Source organism: Triturus cristatus, chromosome 1_2, assembly GCF_964204655.1.
Source record: "Triturus cristatus chromosome 1_2, aTriCri1.1, whole genome shotgun sequence".
NCBI lineage: Eukaryota > Metazoa > Chordata > Amphibia > Caudata > Salamandridae > Triturus > Triturus cristatus.
The window spans coordinates 785607036-785629364 of NC_140580.1; the positions used below are offsets into that span (position 1 = coordinate 785607036).

Consider the following 22329-nt stretch of genomic DNA (forward strand, 5'->3'; position numbering starts at 1 on the left):
TAGGTCTGTGATCGGTCTCTTTAGAATCTACCCACAGAGTTAAATAGGAATTAATGAGTATAACACTCTTAGGTCTTTATGAATAGGTCAGCAGCTGGCTGTGTAGTCAGTGGTTGGGGATGCTAGGTCAGCAGCTGGCTGTGTAGTCAGTGGTTGGGGATGCAGGTACGTCAACCAGATTACACGGTCACTAGTATATGATCGGTGTGGGGAGATAGTGGAGACACTGCTCATTCATCTGCCATCCCACTCCTGCTGCCAAATTCTCTTGAGGCCCAAAGGAGGTGGCATATCCTCCTAAACATACTAAGTTTAAAAAAAAAAAAATTCTCACTTTTCTGACTCGAAGAAGTACTCCACTCATTTTTTACTAGTCTTCACTAGTCTTAACTCGTAGCAATGATCAAGAGTGTTTCCACTTTGGGATTATGTATAGGGGTTCCAGTGGAAGCCAAACATCATAAAGTGATACGTCCCCAGCATTTGATTTTTTTTTTTTTTGTTTGTTAATGCAGACTTTCTTTTAAACAGTCGTTGCCACTCTCTGAAGGATATACTGTCTTTGAACACTGATTTAAAGGGTGGTAAAATTCATGAAATCAGTACTTTGCCTGGTATGTGCTTTTGTCTGTCTGCAATTGCAGTGAACTGTTTCCTTTATTTTAGCTAAGACGTGAGAAGATTGACCTTGAGAACACATTAGAACAGGAGCAGGAAGCCCTTGTGAATCGCCTTTGGAAGAGAATGGATAAACTAGAAGCAGAAAAAAGGTTAGGGTTTATAAATTCTTTTTTTCTCTAGGAGTGACTCCTAATTGTGTAAAGTGAATTTGATAAATATTCTTATGTAAAATGTGAAAATAGTAAAACTCATTTGGTGGATTTATTTTATTTTTATGTTGAACATACAGCGTTAGCAGTTGACTGAAAGGTAAGTCCTTGGAAGAGGCGTTCAGAAAAAATTACAACTAACTTCTGAATTTACAGTAATATGCTATGAGTGTTCAGGGCCTGTTTTTGATCCACTCTGAAAGGTTTTGTCAGCGAGCAACATAGCACAAACTAATATATGAGCACTTCATTTCCCCAACAGTTTCAAGTGGAATGACCTTAAGTGCAATTAATTACTAGCTAATATGTGGCCTTCATCTGACTTTTACCAAAGTATCCCATCCCGGTCACGTTAACCCATATTTCATACATGTTTCTATGCAGCACACCTGTGTAACAATAAGAAAGACTGCTACTTATATAGGCGCCCACTTTCTGCCAATATTACTACTGGTGTTCGCGTTTTTATTTGTAGTCGTGGATAGTCCGTTTTCTCTGAAACTGAACTGCTATTAGTGAGCACACTAGTTTTGCTGGTACTCCCTCAAAAGGAACGCCTCGAGTACTCTGCTGGAAAGATTTGGACTGTTTGTGATTTAATAAAATGTGTTAGGGTGGTTGCGATGGATCACAGGAGGAAATAATTGTCTGAAGTTATTTAACATCCAGACTTGTGCCCAGGTGTGAATATTTCTAAATTCACTCACAATTTTTATTTGGAAATCAGCAGAATATGTGTACGGCCAGTTATTGCAATCTAGTGTAAATTTCGAAAATTGCTCTTATTAAATTCTGGTTGCCGTCTTAAGATCCCTCTGGTTTTTCAGTGAAAGTCGGTGCAGTGTTTTAGACTTTTAGTTAAAAAAAATTTAATCTGCAAATTCTAGCTTCTGTGGCCATGCAAACATGTGTTTACAACCTATATTACAAATCCTTTAATATGTCCTTATATATTCATCTCTCTAGGTATGTTGAGGTCTCCTTCCCCTCCAAGTGTTTGCTTTGGTGCTGTATTTTTAGATCTCGGCTGGCGTTGGAGCACGCATGCGCTCCTCGCCTGCGAGAGCTATAGTGAACATGTAAGTTTGGAGAAGGGGACTCGAGCCCCGCCCCTCATTTCCATTGGGTAGCGTCAGCGTTTATGGTAAACGCTGGCTTCCCATTGGAAAGAACGGTTTTTCGTTGCCTCCCTTTGGCTTTTTGCCGGACTGGCTCGCCTGATTCACGGCTGTTGTGAAGACTTTTCTTATCTGCTTGTTTATTTAACAAGCAGAAAAGTCTTCACGACAGCTGTGAAGCAAGCACGGAGGCGCACGGGGTCACGGTGAGTACAAGGCAATGGCGAGCGCTTGTTTTTTACAGCCCCAGAGCTACTAACTACTTTGAGGGACTTGGGCACAGGGAGTTATAGCCAGAATATTTGTTAAGCACCTATTGTTTAGAACATTGCAGCGCTTTTCACTGACATGCCTCAAATATGAAAGGGATGCATAAAAGGGTTAAAAAATCAATAAGCAGCTTTCTAATAGTTCATCCCAAAAACAGAGCTAATTTGTAGCTGGAAATTTCCCAACCCGACACCATTTTGAAGTAATTCGGTGCTAAACTTTCAAACGTTCAGCCAGCTGGAAGTACACAGTCTTAAAATCTGTCCATCTGTGTGTTTTCTTTAGTTGGCCACATCTTCCATCATTCGGCTGCTCCAGACAGTAGGGCTTAACCTTGTCAGCGGGAAATGTTCCATTCGAGCTCGACAAAATGGCTCTTAGTGTTCCTTGGCAATCTGCTCCTGGCTCACGGGCAGCACTGTGAGCAGTTTTAATTTACCTTCACACCTCATTTGCTTAAACTATTTTGTGTGCACGGTGAGTGTGGAATGTCTGTCTGTCCAGTCACAGGCTGGAGAACACACGCAGCACATAAATCACGCCGTACCTCAGCGTACAGCCAGGACAGGTGGTAAAGCCCCCCCACCCTTCGTCTCAAACACAACCAATGGTACGTACATGCGCGTCTATTTAGTAAAATGCCCAGTGACCTCATACGCCGTTTGACCACTCCCTAGGATGGTTTGACATTGAGTTGCTATTTATAAAGCGTTCATACACCACGTTGGCACGAGGAGGACTAATTGACTAAACATTAGCCCCTCAACATCCTCCTACCTGATGGTGAGAAGGGCAATGGGAGAAGATCAAAGAGCGGAAGTGGATTCCTTTCATTACTTGATTGGCGATGGCTATGGTTGTAAAACCCAGAACAGCAAAAACAACCATAATCTTTCCTCTTAACAAAATGATAAGGCATGTTCAATGGAATAGAATGCAACCTGTTACAAAACAAGGGTCACAATTGTGTATTAGACTGGAGGATTCCATACACTTGCGTGATCCCTTACATCAGGAACACATGGAATTTGCCATGGTAAGAGCTCTGCTGGGTTCCAAATACGCCGAAGGAAGTAAAACCAGTGCTTTAATTGAAAAGGTACAGTCCGGTATGGAGTACCTGAACCTCTTTAATTTGAAAGGGAGGGTACCTGCACTTATCAGCACTGTTGCAATACATTTAATGGGAGAGTACTTCCTTATTTCTATTTAAAGCATCGAGTAAGACCTCAGTTAGGAGTAGGTGGGTATGGAATACCGTACCGATCCTACTGGGTGCAGAAACGCATCAGTTAAAACCGCCAGGGCTATGAGGCTGAGAGAGGGCACAAGTGCAGTAGGGCCTCCACCCAGTTCCCTCCAACAGCAATGGGGAAATAACAGGTCCTAAGCCTGGTCGCTGACAAACTTCCCGTCCCACAGCCCTTGCGCAGCAACCTGTTGTGTTCTTCTGCTCACATTTACCACCTGCTAATGTCAGGGGGTAAATGTGAGAGTTAAAGGTCCCCAGATCTGAGAAAACCTGCTTTTGTTGACCTGGAACCTGTATCTTCTTGGTTATCCCTATTCCAGGAGCATCAACTTTTGATGCTGGTATTGGAGGCAGAGACACCAGCAGGGATCAGTATCTCAAGCTCGATATTTCTACCTTTTAATTCGTGGCAACTCGTTATAAGGTTCTTATGGGTAAACGTGGGAACCCAGTTCTAAAGCACGAGGTTCTGCTCTGAGAGGCATGACATTCCATCCTAGCTCAGCTAGAACCTGCGGTTCAACTGAGCAGTATCATTCTGACAGACCCAGCACACCTGCTGATCAGTCGTATAATATGATAAAAGAAAAGTGATGTTTGACTGTTGTGCTTAATAAATAGAACATGGACAACACTGACATGCAAGTGAACTACTTAATTTTTATTAATTCTAGCTGAAGGGTAAGAACATTTAGTACTTTTTATTTTCAAAGTTATGCTTTATAAAATAAATACAAAATCCCCCAAAATACACAGGTTTTCAAAACTTAAGCTCGTAGCGTTGAATAGGATTTGGAAAATGTCTCTTTAAGAGATGCAGGTTGCTGAAGGACAACAGTGGCGCCCTGTAGGACACAGGACACTGACGCCATGATGGTTGCTGCACGCGGCTTCAGACATGCTCGCTGTCTGATGTAAATGGCTCCAGTAGAAGGGATCAAGTCCTCTACAAAGGTTTTTTTGTTCAACTTGAGCGGTGGTCTCGGTGCTCCAACATGCTGTCTCAGCACTCGCCCTCAGTGGATAATTAGCCACCCTCACTCAGGGATCCATGGTTTAATGATGCATACCAGGCCCTCTCCTGTCCTCACACAGCACTTAGTGACTGCCGCGAGCGCACAATAAGCATGCAAAGATTACTTCCGCTCATGTCTGTTGTCACGTGGACTGAACCACAGGAGAGAAGGGGAGGTGCATTTTAAGAACCGGGCATTTTACAACACCGCCATCATTTTTATGAATACTCATAGGGGCATATTATCAAGAACGCCGTTAAAATTATCGCCGCTTTAGCGGCAGGAAACTGCCGCTTAAGTGGCGATAATGGGCTTGTTAATACGCCCTTGTGAATTCCCATAGCAGCCCAGGTTCTGGAGTGAACCTGGGCTTCTATGGGAATTCACAAGGGCATATTATCAAGCCCATTATCACCGCTTTTAGCGGCAGTTTCCTGCCGCTAAAGTGGCGATAATTTTAACGCCGTTCTTGTTAAGGCTCCTATGAGTGTTCGGGGGGTTCTAACCGCCACTGATGGAGAGTTGTGATGCACATGTAATTTTAAAATCAGCAATGCAAACGTTTGGCAACGCTTACAGGCACCTGTATATTCACAACGTGAATGAGTGCCAAGCTTGGAATCGCACATTTAAACAGTGAGGTGGTTTACGATGCATCAAGGCATCATCCAGGGCTTTAAGTGGGCCGGGTCTTGCAGGTGTCGAGGCGGATCCCTATCGGGCTCTCCATTTTTGCCCTCACCCTCGATGAACAGATAAATCTTAACTCTGCGGCAGTACCATTGCTCGCTGCCTTTGAGGTAACTTCAAAGAGAATTGTTTTAGTTCTTTCACAGTCATCATTTCAAAATGGAAGCATTTTCAATATTATACATACAACAAAGCCATAGTTGTTTCTTATTCATCTTGTGAAGCTAACAATTGGCAAACTCAATTGTCCTGGCTTGTTGTAGGTGTAATGTTACTTGCTGTATTATATATCTGGATGCAACTGTAGAAAGAACAAAATACCAGAGCGTGGCACACTATGCTAAGCACAGATTTTTAGATTGGGTGTTTTTAAGCCACGCCTTAATTACTTCGACCACGCTCCTTTGAGACCCCACAGTTTTTTCATCCCACTTAAAGCCCTGTCATCACCCATGCATATTGACCTAGGTGATGCCTACAGCACCTCATATATAAATGAGATAAGATTTAAGAAATGCATGTGTTACTCTTTTTTTTGTATGTTCGAAGTGTCATTGGTATATAATGCTAGCATGCAAACAGAAAAATAAGCTTGCATTTTAGCAGTGACTACAATATACAGGCAATAGTGTAAATACAAAATGGAACATTAGCAACCAATGTAGAGCAATTACTTAGCACTACAGAGAGATCATCGCGTGGCTGATGTAAGAAAAAGCGGGAAACGCTGTGAGGGTACTAGTTTAGGCCCAGGGAAATTTTCATTACGTTTGGGTCATCTCGCGTAATTTCCAGCGTTTCATGTTACGCTTTTGATGTGAAATGCCTGAAATTACACTTGTATGTCAAACAGGTGACAATCCTATTGCAAGAGCACAGGAACACTACAAACGAACCAAATGCAAGTGGCTGGTTTTCACATCGTGCAATTTAGATATTTATTAGCACATCCCATCCTTTGTGCTATAAAATAGCGCTGCCAGTTTTGCTCTTCACATAATTTTGCGTAACTCCACATAATTTTCCCAAACTTTCAAGTAGTTACCCAATGGGAAATTGCCTGAATTTCACACAACCCTACCCGGGGGACATTTGGAACTAGAAAGTAAATGATGGAAGGAGGCAATGCAGATGGAATGAATAACTGTTACGGTTAGATCTTATTTATTCCATTTTAAATTTAACCAACAAGAGCATGCAACCAATTACTTTTCACTTTTGTAATGTACCTCAGAATACACTTCTTGATATGTCCTGATATCTCTTCCTGTTTCAGAAATGCTCCCTAAGACGTCAATATTTATAAAACATTTTGGCACATACACATTGACTGTTTTCAGGATTCAACCAGATCATCCTTCGTGAGTTTAACAAACTAGCATTGAAAATGCAATAGGTCTCGCCTTTGATTAAGTTAAAGCCATGTGCTTTGCTAATGGTATTGTATAGCAAAGCAAATGGCTTTAACTTAATAGACGAGACCTATTGCATTTTTAATGCTTGTTAATTGTGTTTCTGCTCCTACACTTTTGTCCCCGTTCCCTTCTCTTTGCTGTCTGAAGAAAGCCTTCACCCCTCACTCCTGTTTATGAATAATTTCCTTAAATGATTTGTCCAAACCTCTGTTTTAGAGAAGTATCGTACTCTTGCAGGACTTTTGGTCTTTTTACCATTGTTGATTTTTCAACCTCGTAGCAATGGTGATTGGTACTTTATAGGTTAGGCCAATAAGGCCCAGGAACCAGTTGTTCATGAAAATAACACATTCTTACATCCACCAATGAGAACCGTTTGCCGTCATGTGACCAAAAATTCATGAAGCAGAATATTTCAGTCCCCTACTGCATCAAAGAAAATACTACTTCAAGCACTTCAGTGCACCTAGTCACAGAAAGCTTTTGGACAGTTTAAGGCATTCAGAGATCAGAAAAAATTGTACTACTTTGAAGTCTGAACATTTTCAGTGATATTAAATCGCACCGTTATTTTGCGATAGGTCAGCCATGTCCGACCAATGGTCTGGGATACTACCATTATTGGTAAGCACAAATAAGGCAAGGGAAGAAAATCAACTTGCTTATTGAACCTTTATTATTGAAAAGATTGTGTGTTGAGGTAAAAGCAATTGAAGCCTTTGTATTTCATGACCTCTGTGAATTTTTTTGTGTGAAAATCAGTATGTGCTAATTGTTCATGTATTTTTAAGGTTTTGATTCTGACTTTAGTTAATTGCTTTGATAATAGACAGTTTAGTCTCCAAAACTTCCTTACAGAATTCTACAGGAGAAATTGGACCAACCAGTGTCTGCTCCACCATCCCCGAGAGAGATTTCAATGGAGATTGATTCACCAGAAAATATGATGCGACATATCCGATTTTTAAAAAATGAAGTGGAGCGACTAAAGAAGCAACTCCGAGCAGCTCAATTACAGCGTAAGCTAAATATTTACTATTCTGTGTTAAGTGCCATGAATGTAGAAAGTTTTTGTGCATTTTTATCATTTGCATGATTAATGAACTATGTTAATAGCTGTGCGAATAGTAGTTTGCATGTCAATCCTTTGTTGTTTTCTTTTATTTGATTGCTTCCTCTGATAACACGTAACCATATAATAATTCTTAATTGGTTTAACTCTTTAATGGGAGTGTCATACAAAGCCCTGGTTAAGCTGATATTTCCCATTCAGTCCACAGCACAATAAGTTATAGGTCAGTTTTCTTCCTCTCCATGTTCTGGCTTGCAGCACAAGGTGCTGTCCTGCCACAACGCTTTGTGTGCCTGTGCACAACTGTTTGAGTTGTTTTTAGGTCTCAACTAAACACGGATTTTGTTGTCTGTTGGCAAAGACTTTTTGCGCCTGCCCCTTAATAGCTTCGTCAGTTGCTTGCTCCTGATTTTCATGGCTTTCATCTCTATTCTTGCATTTGTCTCGCCCAAGGAGCATTTGTATTATACGGTTTTGATTGGTTATGCCCTGCTGCTGCCGATAAGATGGCAGCGCATACATTTTTTTTCTGTTTCTCCCTTCAACCTTTGTGGTCCCTATTCTCTTTGTAAATATTTAACCCCTTAGTCGTTGCTTGACAATTAATTCCTTTGTGCTCTCACTGCTGCCACGCACCTGGAAATGCTAAATGAATTTAAACCATTCCACAATGCACACCTGTGCGTACATGTATATCCGCCAACTGAGTAAATATTCTTAAAATCAAGAGGATTCCTGTGTGCACACAAGGCAATTATCTGGTGGTGGGAAACGAGCTTTTGCAAAAACAATGGGCGTCCTGTGCAAGGCATATTGGCTTTGCGAGTACCTGTTCAATTCCAGTTGCATGTGATGAATGAAAATTTAACAGGATGTTTACGCTAGTCGACGTCAATGCGTTTCTTGAGGGCCACTTAAAGCATGGTGAGATTGCCCATTTGGAAATTCCTTGTAACTGTCAAGGAACTTTTGCATAATTTCAAATATTTTTTATTTTTTTTAAATCCGCTCCGAAAACAGCCTGTCCATAAACCTCAATGTGTAGAGCTACACTTGCCTCAAGCTGGTCAGAAAGTAATAGTACCACACCAGTCTGAAAAACTATTTTGTTACTTTCTTGGCAGGGCTGTAATCAGGGTCACTGTAATTGATTGATTTTTGCAGTTGTAGTGATTTTTGCATAATTATGGATTGGCCACATAATCCAACATCTGCTGCATCATCTGGAGATTTTAACAAATAGATTTTGTTTTGTAGCTCAAATGAATCAACAGTTACTAAAAAAGATGACCCATTGCTGTGCAGTGAAAGGCCCTTCACAAAGGTTGACTAGCCACCTTTCTGTTGCTTATTACTGTATTTAGGTGTTTAATTGGAACCAATAAGGTCAAATCTTTGTCCAGACAGTTTGAATATGTATACTAAACATAAAATATTGACTCATTGCTTGCTCAAAATGTCACGTTACTCTGCATAATTAACTTTTGTTGTTATATAATTTAGTTCCATCTGCTGTAGAATTCCTGTGGCCCTGGCTGTAATTCCTTGTAAAGTGCTAAAGCACGTAGCACCTAAATAACTGCATTTAATCAAAGCTGCTAATCTAGCAATGTGCAACAATCCCAGCTGATCAGATGGACCCATCTCATGACTCCTCTTGCATAGTTAACTTGCATCTATGTGGTTTTGGTGGTTAGGGGATGTTGTTGATATTGAGGCTTTCACCACTTGTGAGCAAAAATCGACACAGGAAGCAGTGGGAAAGGTAAACTGGTCCAAGTGATGTCTGGGCATACCCTGCCGACTTAGGACGAAAAAGGCAAACACAAGGAGATGATGGACGGAGCGCTGAAACTTTTCAGATACTCCCCCCCCCCCCCCCCCCCCCCAGTCACAGATCTGGGCTGAATCCATCATCGTTCTTTAGCTCACTTCGCCACCTCAGTTCAGACCTAGCTATATGCAAATCAGTCTTGACCCTGTGCCTCATAGGAACAGTCCAGCCAGAACTGCCAAGCCAGTATGCAAGAAGTATGCACAGACAACTGAAGTCACCTGACCCGAAGAAGATGGGAGCCAAATTGTTAGACCTGGAATCTTTGGCTTATTTTTAGGTCTCTCCTAGCGTTTCAGCGCATGCGCTGCTCGCTGGTGAGAGATATTGTGGATGAGGACTTTCAGAAGGGGGCTTGAAGCCCCGCCCCTCATTTCCATTGGCTGGCGTCACCGTTTATGCTAAACGGTGGCCTGCCATTGGAAATTAGTTTTTTTGTTGACGCCCTGTCGCCTTTTCATCTGGCCCATCTGGACAGGGTCGTCTGCTTTGCTGCAATTTCTTATCTTTATGGGGGCCATCTGTTTTCATTTTATTTTTGCATGGTGCTTTCACTTAAAGTGTAAGCGCGATACAAATATAAACAAGCGGTTGAGTGTAAAAACAAATTGGGAGCGCTTGTTCCTTCTCTTTATATTCTTCTCGCCGTCCTTCCATGTCATCTCTCCCACGCCTCCATTCTCTTCCCTCTTACTGTATTCTCATGATTGCCTCCTCCTGTGTTTTACCTTGAAACCCCTCGTCTCCCCTTTGCCTTCATTTCCTTCACTACCCCCCACCCTTCTCTCATCTAGCGCTACCATCTCCTTCTCTGTGCATCTGCACTTCTATTCTGTCTCTTACTCGACATCCTTCTGCTCTTCCCTCCTGTTTTAGCTCCCTTCGCCCGCTCCCCTGTCTGCGCAGCACACCTGCGCCATTCCTCACTGCGCCAAGCGCCCCGAGGCCCCGTACTGGACATGCTGGCGCATTACAAATCCCACAGCCAATTAATCTCTTGGTGCACAGGTGCTCTGTTTACATCTTGGTGCCCTGCTGGCATGTGAAACTATACACATCGGACCCAGAATGTCAAGAAGGGAAAACCGTCGTCGGAGAAGTGGTTTTCTCGAGTTTTCAAACCCTTCCCAATGTCACTGCAGGGAAAGGCTGAGCCACTGTCATCGAGGCACAGTGGGGAGCATGCACCACCAAATATGCTGCCATTCAGAAGAGGGCCGCGCCAGAAGGGTAGAGACGGCGGATGGCACTGGGCAGTGTGACTGACGCCTGCCAGACAGTAATAGGGACCGAGAAACCGCCAGCCGGGGGTCAGTTTTTAGCAGGAAAGAACCGTCGTAAAGCCCTGCGTCCATGGCATTCTGGAGCTGGATTCAAACAGATGGGAGTCATTTCAGCAGAACACATGAGGGGGTGCTGTAGGAGCAGGCACAGTCATCAGAGGCAGTTTGAGACTAGGTGCAACAGTGGGATAACGCCTACCTGAGATGGAAGTTTGGTGCAAGATGGGGCGGTTAGGGGCATGCACCTCTGAGAACGGCAGTTTGGCTGAATGTCGGGGAAGTCACAACTAAGAAGACAGGCTGAGCGCAGACACGGTGCGATGGCTGCCCGGCAACTTCAGGAGTGTCCTTTCAGTAACTAAACACCCCCAGGTGGGCACTTTTGCACAGGCACTAACGTAGCTCCAGTCACCGGCTGTTCATTGAGGCGGGGGGGGGGGGGGGTTATGGGAGGCGGCGCTAAGGGTGGAGATGGCCGGGGTTTTCAAAAGGTTATGGCACCGAGAGGGGGCTGTGGGCTCAGGTCGGGGGGAGCTTAGCAAGTTCAGCTTTGGCACTGGGAGAGAGGGGACTGGTGGGTACACAATGGCAGGCTGGCACTGGTTAGGGTACAGGTGTGGGGGGCAGTATGAGGGGCAGTTTAGCACCTCAGATGACAGTACGTGTCACAAAACATAGCAGCAAAGAACTTCAAACACAGTCCACGGGATATTCATGTACAAATGTGCGGACCCTTACTCTGCGTTCCGCGCTCATGTTCACGCTTTAAGACCCTTCGTCTGCTCTGAATCCCAATCTGTGACACTTATCTCAGACCTTCGCTCTGCACCAGTGTGCGCCTCCATTCTTCGCCTTCCCCGCTGCCACCTGAGAGCCCGCTGCCTTGGTTATGTCCAAAGTTCCAGTCGTGCCTAGAAGCTATAATCTCTGGGCTCATTCAGTGCGCTGAAGTCCCAGCATTTGTGCATACATATGGAATCAGAGTAATGACGGTGCCTAAAACCCCCATGTCTGGCACTCTGTATAAGACCACGTTCAAGGGAGGAATGTTTTGATTGGAAGAGTCCCCCTCATTGTTGACCAGGCGCTCAACGCCCATAAGACCCCCTCCCCCACTGTAGGTGGCAGACCAAAAAGAGATGTGGCTCTAGTTGCGCCTCTGACCTTATGCGCCACAGGTGATTGGTCGGCTCCATGCCCAGTGCAGTGCTCCAGATATTCTCACCGACCAGAGAGGAGCTCCACGCCGGTGTCGTCGTGAAGACTGCTGCCTTCCAGGGCTACGATCTGCGGATTGCTGGTTTCCTAACAGACTAAGTCTGGATCAAGATCCCTCTAGAAGTGCTTTTGTCCTGTCGTGAGGGAAGGCAAGCCCTTCCTTCTGTGGATAGGGGTGCAGAGTGTGCCTGTGGAGCAGAGCCTGCCTAGAAGAGGAGAGAAACAGCCCAGTTCTTGCAAGGCCTTGTATGAGCACCCTGAGGTCTGCGCTGCTCCAAAGCATGGGAATGTGTGATGCAGTGCAATGAGGAGAACTGGTTCTACTCGTGTGTCAACAGAAGCAGAGTTTTGGGTTGAACCCCTTTGTCACTCATTTTGCCAATGTGCTCCTAAATGCCCGCCCAAACCCTCAGGTGTGCACCGGTTTCATCTTCTGGTCTGGAGATGACAGAATAGGTACTATGGCAAGGCTGTGTCAAGTTAAAGCGTGGCATGCTGCAAATGCTACTAAATTACATAAATAGAAAAGAAAGACGGGCAGTCGCCATATTGCATGGCTAAATACTTATAAGGCCCTAAAAGCGAAACCGATTGCAAATGCTTGTCTGTCTTTATGCTTCTGGCCTTCTGTTTTTTGGTCAAGCCTGGGTAGCGCCTGCGCTGCTGTGAGGCATGCAGTAGTGGAGTATGGCTTTGAAACTCCGCCCACCCCTCCGCCCATATTATTAATTGGCTTGTCATTGCCCTTCGTGAACACTGACTTCCGAGTCGCTATTAGGCTTGTTAGTCCCTCCTTGGTACCACCTTGTCTGCTTTTGTTACCTCCCATAACGAATGGTCCTTTTACTGGTGTTACATGGTCTGCTATTTAAGTTGGTAAGCACTATTTTCTTTAATGCACTTCCCCTATTCCACCCACGACTTCGCAGCACCCATCCGCTTTTACTTTAATGTTTTTATTGAAATTATAGCGCGGTCCGCTTTCCCTTTAGGGGTAGCGCTTATTTAATTCTTTAATAAACGGCGCTGTCCGCTTTCACTTTAGCGGCCGCTCTTATCTAATTAATTAGTAGCACGGCTACTTTCACTTTAGCAACCATGCTACAGAAGCTTTTGACATTATTTTATCGCTTTGGGTGAAAGCGCCATACTTGCTTTTACTTGAATTTTGGCCACACCCCTTTGTTTAGACACTGCTCAGTGTAACTTGAATATGCGAGCAGTGTTTATTTTGGGACCGCTACCTCATTAAAAGATCATTTCAAAAGTGACATGCATTTCAAAATGGAATTTGAAATTTTCAGAGGTGTGCTTTGACTGAATTGAAATGTTTCCTTTTTGTTCACCATTCATGTATAGATTGTGTGTAAAATATTTCACAGTGGGTGGAGCGTCAGTTCTTAGGTTGGTATCTTTGTTCATAGCCAAATCCTTCTGCCCACTCCTTTTTGATTTTATGAGGTATGGGACAGGTCCAGATTCTGCATACTTCATGATTAGTCGCCTCTGCAGCATGTTCTGTTGTGTGCCAATCAGCCTTCAGCACATCTTATTTCACTTCATGTATTTATTTCTTGAGAGCCCTTATTTCATGGTACACTTCACTGTCCGTACTAGGGATATTTCAAAGAAGGATGTGACCTAACGGCCAGAGCTGCCGACTTTGGAGTTGGGGAGCCAAGTTCCAGGCTGTGCGTCTGCTCAACATCCTGTGATTCTGGGCAAATCACTTAATCTCCTTGTGCCTACCAAAAACAAACCTTTGCAATGCAATTGGTCTCGCATTTTAGAAATTTGACCTATTGGTATTGTAGAAGACAATGTCCTTTATTATGGCAGGTTTTTTAAACACATAAGTAAGAGGCATTGGCATTTACAATGCCAAAATAGCTAAAAATCGAGAAAATGCGAAACCTATTGCATTGCAAATGCTTGTTTGACTGTGCTCTCCATTTCACTTTATTTGGTTTTAGAACACTGGGCACTTTACCACTGCTGATCATTACTAAAGTGCCAGTGCTCCCTGTGTAAATAGTGATTCATTATCTATGATTGGCATATTTGATTTGCTGGGCCCTAGTAATGTGCAGTATGTGCGCCCCGGGCTTTTCAATCAAATGCTACTAGTGGTCCTGCAGCACTGGTTGTGCCACCCACATGAGTAACCATGTAAACTGCCCTTGCAGTGTTTAAGTGCAGTTTTAAACTGCCATGTCACCTGGACAGTGCACCCACTTGCTAAGCCCAAATCTTCTCTTTTATTACATGTAAGCCACAACAAAGGTAGGCCCAAGGTAGCCCCCTTGGTAGGGTGTAGTGTAGGTGAAAGGTAGGACATTTTCCATGGCTGGATTGTGAAATATTTACCAATTTTGTTTTTCACTACTGCAAAGACTAGCCTTCCCATAGCTTATCATTGGAACTGCCTTGTAACATCTTACAAATGTAACTTTCAAATTAGAAGAGCGGGAGATTTGAAGTTTAGGCTCCCTGAGCTTAGGATTTAAAAATACATTTTTAGAGAAAATGGTTTTTAGGTTCGGAGATTTAATGTTTTGGAGAAGAGGGGCTTGAACCCGCCCCTCTTCACCCCTCTTCTCCATTGGCTGGCCTCTTGAATGCTGGCCAGCCATTGGAGAAGAGGCTTTGTCTCTCCGAACGCCCCCGAATCCGAAAGCGCCGCTGCCTTTCTCCGAGGCATTTCTGCTTCGCCTCGGAGAAAGGCAGTGGTGTGCTTGTTTAAAGGTTATTTTTTAGGACTCTGAGAACATATGTATTTTCTTTTATATGCGTTTCTTGCTTTTGTTATGTGTTCAAAATGTTCCTTGTCAGTTATGCTGTTATTCATATGGTTGTAATATTTAACGGGAGGGGATGCGTTGCGTGTACACTATTCTATGAGGAACGTTTGCTTCATGTTGACTCCTTAACACCATTTGCAATAGAACCCATATCTGTGGTCATTTCTTCCCTAACAGCACTATACCTTTCTATAACTGAACGTGGACATTTTGCGGTCTTTAAATGGCCAAACGTATCTAGCTCGAAATTCGCTTGCTTCATTGGTCTATCTTCGATGTCAAACAAACGTCGTCACTCTGCCCTGCCTCCTTTGTGTATTTGGCTCTTGGGAGGGGATGTGGTACGTTGGCTACACTGCCGACTTTGGTGTTAGAAACCAGGGTTCGAGCCTCGGGGTCGCGTCCACATCCTGTGATTCTGGGCAAATCACATACTCTCCCCGTGCCTGCATGTGTAATGTAAATACGGTGCTCGTGTAAAGCGTTTCAATACCTTCAGGTCGAGTTCACGCAATATAAATTATGCAATAAAAAAAAAAACAGTGGTTTTAAAGTAGCAATATTTCCGTTTCGGTTCAAATGGAGTTCTGATGTCTTTTCTTAGATGGCCGTCTTGTGAGCTTCGCCCAACCCGGCAGTGTTTTTTTTTTAGCCACACACTACCGGAAGCAATTTACTGGTGCATACAGTTTACACATTGTTTCGACTCTGTGAATTATTTCAAACCGAGGCTTGGCACGCAAGAGAGGCGTCACTGAACATACAGGAGCCATAGAGTTCCCGGCGGTGATTTTCTGCTCCTTGTGAATCCATGGCGGGAATCCCACCAGATTCATGGCAACCGCCCACCGTGGTGTTAGAAACCAGGTGAGATTAGCACCACCCTGCTGTTTAACGCCATGAAATACCCATGAGTAGAGTGACCACCCTTTCTCCTGAACGCAACCATGTCATAGGGAGAGTATGTGGTACGTTGGCTGCACTGCCGACTTTGGTGTTAGAAACCAGGGTTCGAGCCTCGAGGTCGCGTCCACATCCTGTGATTCTGGGCAAATCAGTTAATCTCCCCGTGCCTGAATGTGTAATGTAAATACGGTGCTATGTAAAGCGCTCCAAAACCTTCGGGTCGAGTTCGCGCTATATAAAGATGCAAAAAAAAAGTCGTGTTTTCGTGGTATCTGACTAGATAGTATAGATTTCAAAAGGAAAGCCAGGACTGCTTTAGACACTCATTTGCTAACCATACCCACGTGGGATGTTTAGGACAGAAATAGCAGCAGTCGCGTTTGAGTTGTATTGTTCACATTTGGTTGGGTTTATTGTAAATATAATTTGGTGCTTCCGATTAGATATCTTTACTTCCTTTTCGTGTACTTGTTCCTTCCAGAGCAGTTTCTTTACCATCCTTTTGATTGGAGAACTTTAATTCCACTGGTTATTTTCAGGCGATTTATGCTTATGTCACATTTTTCTCAAAGCGGCAATTTATTATTTGCATGGTTAAGAGTAGAGTTGCAAAATAGTATTTGTATGAACCAGTATTTTTTGGGGGCACAAAATCGAATATCCGTTCTTAGTAACTTATCGCACCATACACCTATAAATAACGGGTGTAATACATATCTTGTACAGAAGATATAAACATTGGTATAGAGTCACTGTGTGTGTACCATATTAATTGTATCAGTATGAGACTATATTAAAGAATACACGTGTGGGTGATTTACAGTCACGCTTCGAGCACTACTTAAGAAATGTTCTCATTTTTACTTTTTAAATTGATCACAAAAATTGCAGAAGAAACTGCACTGAGCAAGGCTTCTCAAATGTTAGGTTTATCTTTGGCACAGCAGCACCAACATCTGCAGGTTTCACACTGCTGATTTGGTGCATGCTGCGTTATTCCACCCCCCCACCCCGACTCCTTTTTCCTTAGTTGTGTATTGAAATTGAGGCTCGAGCGAACTCCATCATTTCCACGTTCCTCCCCCTCCTCCATCACACCGGGCTTCTTCGTCGAGGTTCATTGTCTTGCTGTGTTGTTTTTTTTGCAACATACACCCCTGTATTTTTTTCCTTTGTGAGTTTCCAGTCACCGTCTCTGGGGGTCTCTCTGCCCTTACCTCTTGTCAGCCTGCTTCCCTTTTATATTCCCAGTCACTTTCTCCTGGCCGTCATTTTGCTAGTCTGGATTCCTCCTTTCCTTCTTAATTTACTATCCCTCCTTCTGGAATCGCTCTCACTTTCCCTTCCTGCCACTTCATTTACCTGCCACACTCCTGCAGTGCTGCGTCCAAACCCAATGTGCACTCACACGGAGCAAGGTCCTGTCAGGAAGTTGTCCGTATCATCTTGGAATACTGATTCTACCACTAGTGATTTAATATACATACCTGGATTATGTAACCACATAGTCTGCGAGTAACAAAATATAAATTAAAATTTAAAAAAGGATTTCTGCCCTCAGCTTGTCCACCCAGTTTTAACTCTTCAGATCTTGAGTGGTGAGGTCCTTTTTCAGGGATTGTCTATCCATCGTTTGGCTTCAGAATTTGTTTTTTGATCGAGTTGAAACGTTGCAGATGTTAAGTACAGCCTACATTTTGAAGAGGCTTCCACAACTATTGTCGCTGTTCAATGTCTATTTGATTTGTTTATGATAAAGGCTCTCTCCTTCACTACCTCAATCTTTCTCTATCTCACTACCTCACAACATCACTCACTGTTTCTATCTCACTACATCAGAAAATACCTCTCACTCACTAACTCACTCTTTCACTACCTCACTCTCTCACTACATAACTCTCTATACATAACTACTCCCCTCTATCTATATCACTACCTCACTATCTCACTACTTCTCTCTAAAAAGATCACTATCTCACTCTCTTACTACCTCACTCTCTATATCACAACTTCACTCTCTCTCTAACTCACTACATCACTCACTCACTATCTCTCTACCTCACTCTTTCTATCTCACTAACTCACTTTCACTGTGGTGGCTCTGTCTGTGTGTGGGTAACTGTGTGTGTGTGTAGGTGGCTCTGTGGGTGGCTCTATTTGTGTGTGCGGTGCTCTATGTGAGTAGCTCTGCGTGGGTGGCTCTGTGTGTGTGGGTGGCTTTGTGTGTGTGGCTCTGTGTGTGGGTGCAAATGCAATAGGTCTCGCATTTGCCGTTTCTTTAAATGTTTTAAAAACATAAAAATAATGTCATGAGCAATGCCAATAGCTCTAACTTTAACAATGCCGAGACCATTGCAATGTAAATGCTTGTTAAATTGTGTTTGAAAATGACACTTTTAGAAAGTGGTTATTTTCTAGTCTAACCATTCTGTGCCTCTGCCTGTGGAACCAACTTCTGGTTTAGACTGACAGGGACCTGTTTGTGAGACTGTCTAGAGTGAATGCACAAAGTGATTGGAGGTATGCCCTGCATATCCTGATGGCCCATCACCAGTTTGATGGGCCTTCCTGAGCTAGAGTGGTGGGAGCGGGTGTCACTGACACCTGAATAAAGCTGTGCCTGGCCTCTCCCAATGCTCATTTTAACCCCCCTGGAATATATCTGGAGTCAAGACCAGGCAGGATAAGAACATGGGCACTAGGAAGACAATCCTTTGAAGAATGACTAATTCCAAGGCCAAAAGGGGTATAAGTATTGGACCTAAAACCCCAGACTTCTACAACACTTCTGGATCAAGAGGAGTCTCGGCCAAGAGGAAGAGCTGGATTAATGCCCCTTAGCTGGGTTGGACTGCAGTGGCTGCTTCTGTCTTGGAGAGGACCAAGACTGGACTTTGCTTTGGTATCCTGCTTAAGAAGATTGTCCGAGGTCTTGTGTGTGCCTGCCTCCTATTAAGAAGTCTTAGGGTACATCAAAGCCCTCACCTGCAGCCTCCCTGAACTCCAGTGCTAGATCTGTCCTACTCAGTGGTGCCACTTCCAGTTCTGGGCCCTTGGAGGTGGTTCTGCTGCTTCTGGACTTGAAAATACACATTGCCTTCCAGCGCCTGTTTTTCTGATGCAGAACTGCCGTGTGGGATAAATGACCACGCACTACCGCTGTGCGACCCAAAAAACAAATGCAGCCCCGGCCCGCGCCCAGAGAAACCGCAGCAGTCAGAGTTCAGCGCACAGTGTCTGCAAAGTCCCCGCCCTGCTGTGCGGCTGAGAAGATCGATGCACCGTGGACCACAGCTGAAGAAATCAGCGTAGCACCTGTTTGTCGGCATCGCATCGACCTTCAGCATGCCCGGATTTCCACGCATCGCACCTGTGCGCCAAGTCTACATCGTTGCTGGGCTTCACTAAGGAACGGAGACTACGTCCCCTGAGAATCAACGCATCACCTCCCCTGAGAGCAATGAACAGACGCTTCACCTTTAATGCATGTAAGGAACCGACATATCGCTTTGCTTTACGACGTATTCATAGTTTTATATGGCCTGAACTGTTTTTAATATTTTTGTGTGTGTGTGTGTGTGTGTATATATGTGTGTGTGTGTGTGTGTATATATATATATATATATATATATATATATATTACCTACTGGCGGTCGCCAGTAGGTAGTTATAGTTAGGACCCCTTTTCCATAGGAAATCCGCAACATTCTATTTTGAATAACTTTGGCGCCGGTCGATGAATCCTCGCGAATTTCTCAAAATAGGTGGGGCGCTACGCTCCGCTCCTACCCTGAAAGTCTCGGGGGGATTCGTCAAGCGGGGGATGAGATAAAAGGGGGGTCCCAAAACGCGTTTTTCCCATGCATTTTTCCATAGGACCTTTAGACAGAGCTACAGCCCGAACGGCTGAACAGAATTACTAGAAATTTGGCAGAGAGGTAGTCCCTATGTCAAGGAAGTGCCTTTTGTAGGTTTGGTGTAAATCTGTTCAGTAGATTCTGAGAAAATAGCCTTTAAATCAATATATATATATCTGAGCCCGCTTACGGTACGCTTACCGTACGCTTACCGTACGCGTACGGTGGCGTGCGCGAGCGCGATTCTGATTGGCTCTTAGATCTTAGTAAACATTCGAATCGGCCGAAACCAGGAAGCGGCGTCCGCCATTTTGTCTCAAGCACTGAGTGTTATTTATCAAACATGATGCCCAAAAACATGTTACGGGGCTGTTTTGACAACTCCCTCCCACATAGTCATGTTGAGGGAGTCCCCAAACATCCCCCAAGAGCAAAAACGGTTTTATTTTTTTTTCGGCAATTTCGCCGAGTACGCTTACCGTACGCTTACCGTAAGCGTACGGTAAAAAATAGAAATAAAAAAAACACTATCCACACTTACCCCACCCCCTGTGCTTTTGGTGGCCGTAGGCCCCCTAATGTACAGGGCTTATTACATCAGTAAAAAAACTATATTTTGGCAACATGAAATTATAAAATCAAAATAAAAAAAACACTATCCACATTGACCCCACCCCCTGTGCTTTTGGTGGCCGAAGGCCACCAAATGTACAGGGCTTATTAAAGTTGATAAAAACCGTGCACGGAACGCACTGCGTTAAGTGGGCGCGCACGCCTCGAATGGCGTAAAGTAACTTAGCATTTAAAAAACCGTACAAATTCACTGAAAAAACCATAGGTTTCACACACGTTATAGTTAGGAATTAGCATTTAAAAAACCTTGCAAATTCACTGAAAAAACCATAGGTTTCACACATGTTATAGTTAGCGGACATTTTACTGATAAAAAACCAATGAAATTGCCCCGTTATAGTTAGTGCTGGCAACTATAACTCACGCGACCGCAATCTTCTTCTGATGACATATGTGTCTTTATAAAAAAAAATATTTGTAATATATGTATAGCTAAAAATGTATGGAAGAAGACATGGGCAAATAAGTGTCTAAATACAGTATTAGCATCAGCAGAGGATTGCGGTCGCGTGAGTTATAGTTGCCAGCACTAACTATAACGGGGCAATTTCATTGGTTTTTTATCAGTAAAATTTCCGCTAACTATAACATGTGTGAAACCTATGGATGGTTCAGTGAATATATATATATATAAATCCACCATATATCTATATATTCAACTCACGCTGATTTTCCCGTTCACGAGAAACAAAGACAGCAACCACGGACTCTTTCAATCAAAATGCGCTATTTAATTGTGCAAAAAATAGCTATTTTTTGCACAATTAAATAGCGCATTTTGATTGAAAGTGTCCGTGGTTGCTGTCTTTGTTTCTCGTGAACGGGAAAATCAGCGTGAGTTGAATGTTCTGAGGTTCGCTTCCTCTCCACGGACCGCCATCGCAAGAGGCAAGGGAAAGGCGACTGTTTGGTTGCTTTTAGCGCCGACTTTTGAGAATTGGATAGATCTATATATATCTATATATATATATATATCTATCTATATATATATATATATATCTATATATATATATTCACTTAAATACCATAGGTTTCACACATGTTATAGTTAGGTGGATATTTCACTCGTAAAAAACCAATGAAATTCCCCCGTTATAGTTAGTTCAGATAACTATAACTTGCTCGCCCGCAATCCACTGCTGATGACGTCACATATTACATCACTCATGACATGGTCAGTGGCATCACTCATGACATCACTGATGACATCATCCTTGTGATAGAGTGGCGGCCGCGCGAGTTATAGTTATCTGAACTAACTATAACGGGGAAATTTCATTGTTTTTTTACGAGTGAAATATCCACCTAACTATAACATGTGTGAAACCTATGGTTTTTTAAGTGAATATATATATATATAGGATTTTTGCCGTTTTGGTCTTGTTTTGATTAGATGTATATTGGCTATGAGCTGCAGATCACACACTTGGGATAAGATCGCCATCTGGTGTTGGGCTCGGATGATTGCAGGTTGTTGTTTTCTTCGGAAGAAGCCTTTTGGTCACGAGATAGGGGACTCCTCCTCTGGACAACAGTGCGCATTGGTATCCACTCCATCCTCAGATTGTTTTTTTCTCCCATTGGGTTCGGATGAACTTTTCCACTCCGGCTGAAAACTTCTGAAAATCGAGCTTTCGAAGCGAAAAACCTCTACAACTCGACGTAGAAATTCAATCTGACCGGTTCCGGACACGGCTCATGGAAAGGACACCTTTTAAAAAATGCCCCCAATGTGGAGCAAAGTTCCCCCACAGTGACCACCACGAGGTCTGCAACCTGTGCCTCTCGCCGGAACATAACGAATCCAGCTGTCCAGCCTGCGCCGCATTCCGATCCAAGAAAACCATCCGGGACCGAATAGCTCGACGCCATATCATGGCCAGACCAGCTCCAGAACCAGAGGACATCTTTGCCCAGGACGTCCCGGAAGAAGATTCCGAAGACCTCCAAATCATATCCGAAGCGGACGATTCAGATGACCTCATCACTCCGGGGCAACAAGTGAGTACCAGTGCCCCTACCCCAACCTCCCCAAAAAAGGCATTGGTCAAGAATCTGCCAGCTGGCCCCAGTCGCGACCGAAAGTCGTCTTCAGAAGCCCCGCCCTCGGGCTCGGCTCCGAAGAAATATAAGC

The 22329-nt window shown here is 43.7% G+C and overlaps 1 protein-coding gene across 2 annotated transcripts in view; it reads left to right on the top strand.

Annotated features, from left to right (window-relative positions):
• Nucleotides 1–22329, top strand: part of CCDC6 (coiled-coil domain containing 6) — a 402320-nt gene that overhangs the window by 149722 nt on the left and 230269 nt on the right. For both annotated transcript variants that reach the window (XM_085608834.1, XM_085608835.1), the window contains exons 4-5: nt 667–770; nt 7450–7610. In XM_085608834.1, the coding sequence (XP_085464960.1) occupies nt 667–770; nt 7450–7610 (265 nt within the window). The remainder of the gene's footprint in view (nt 1–666; nt 771–7449; nt 7611–22329) is intronic.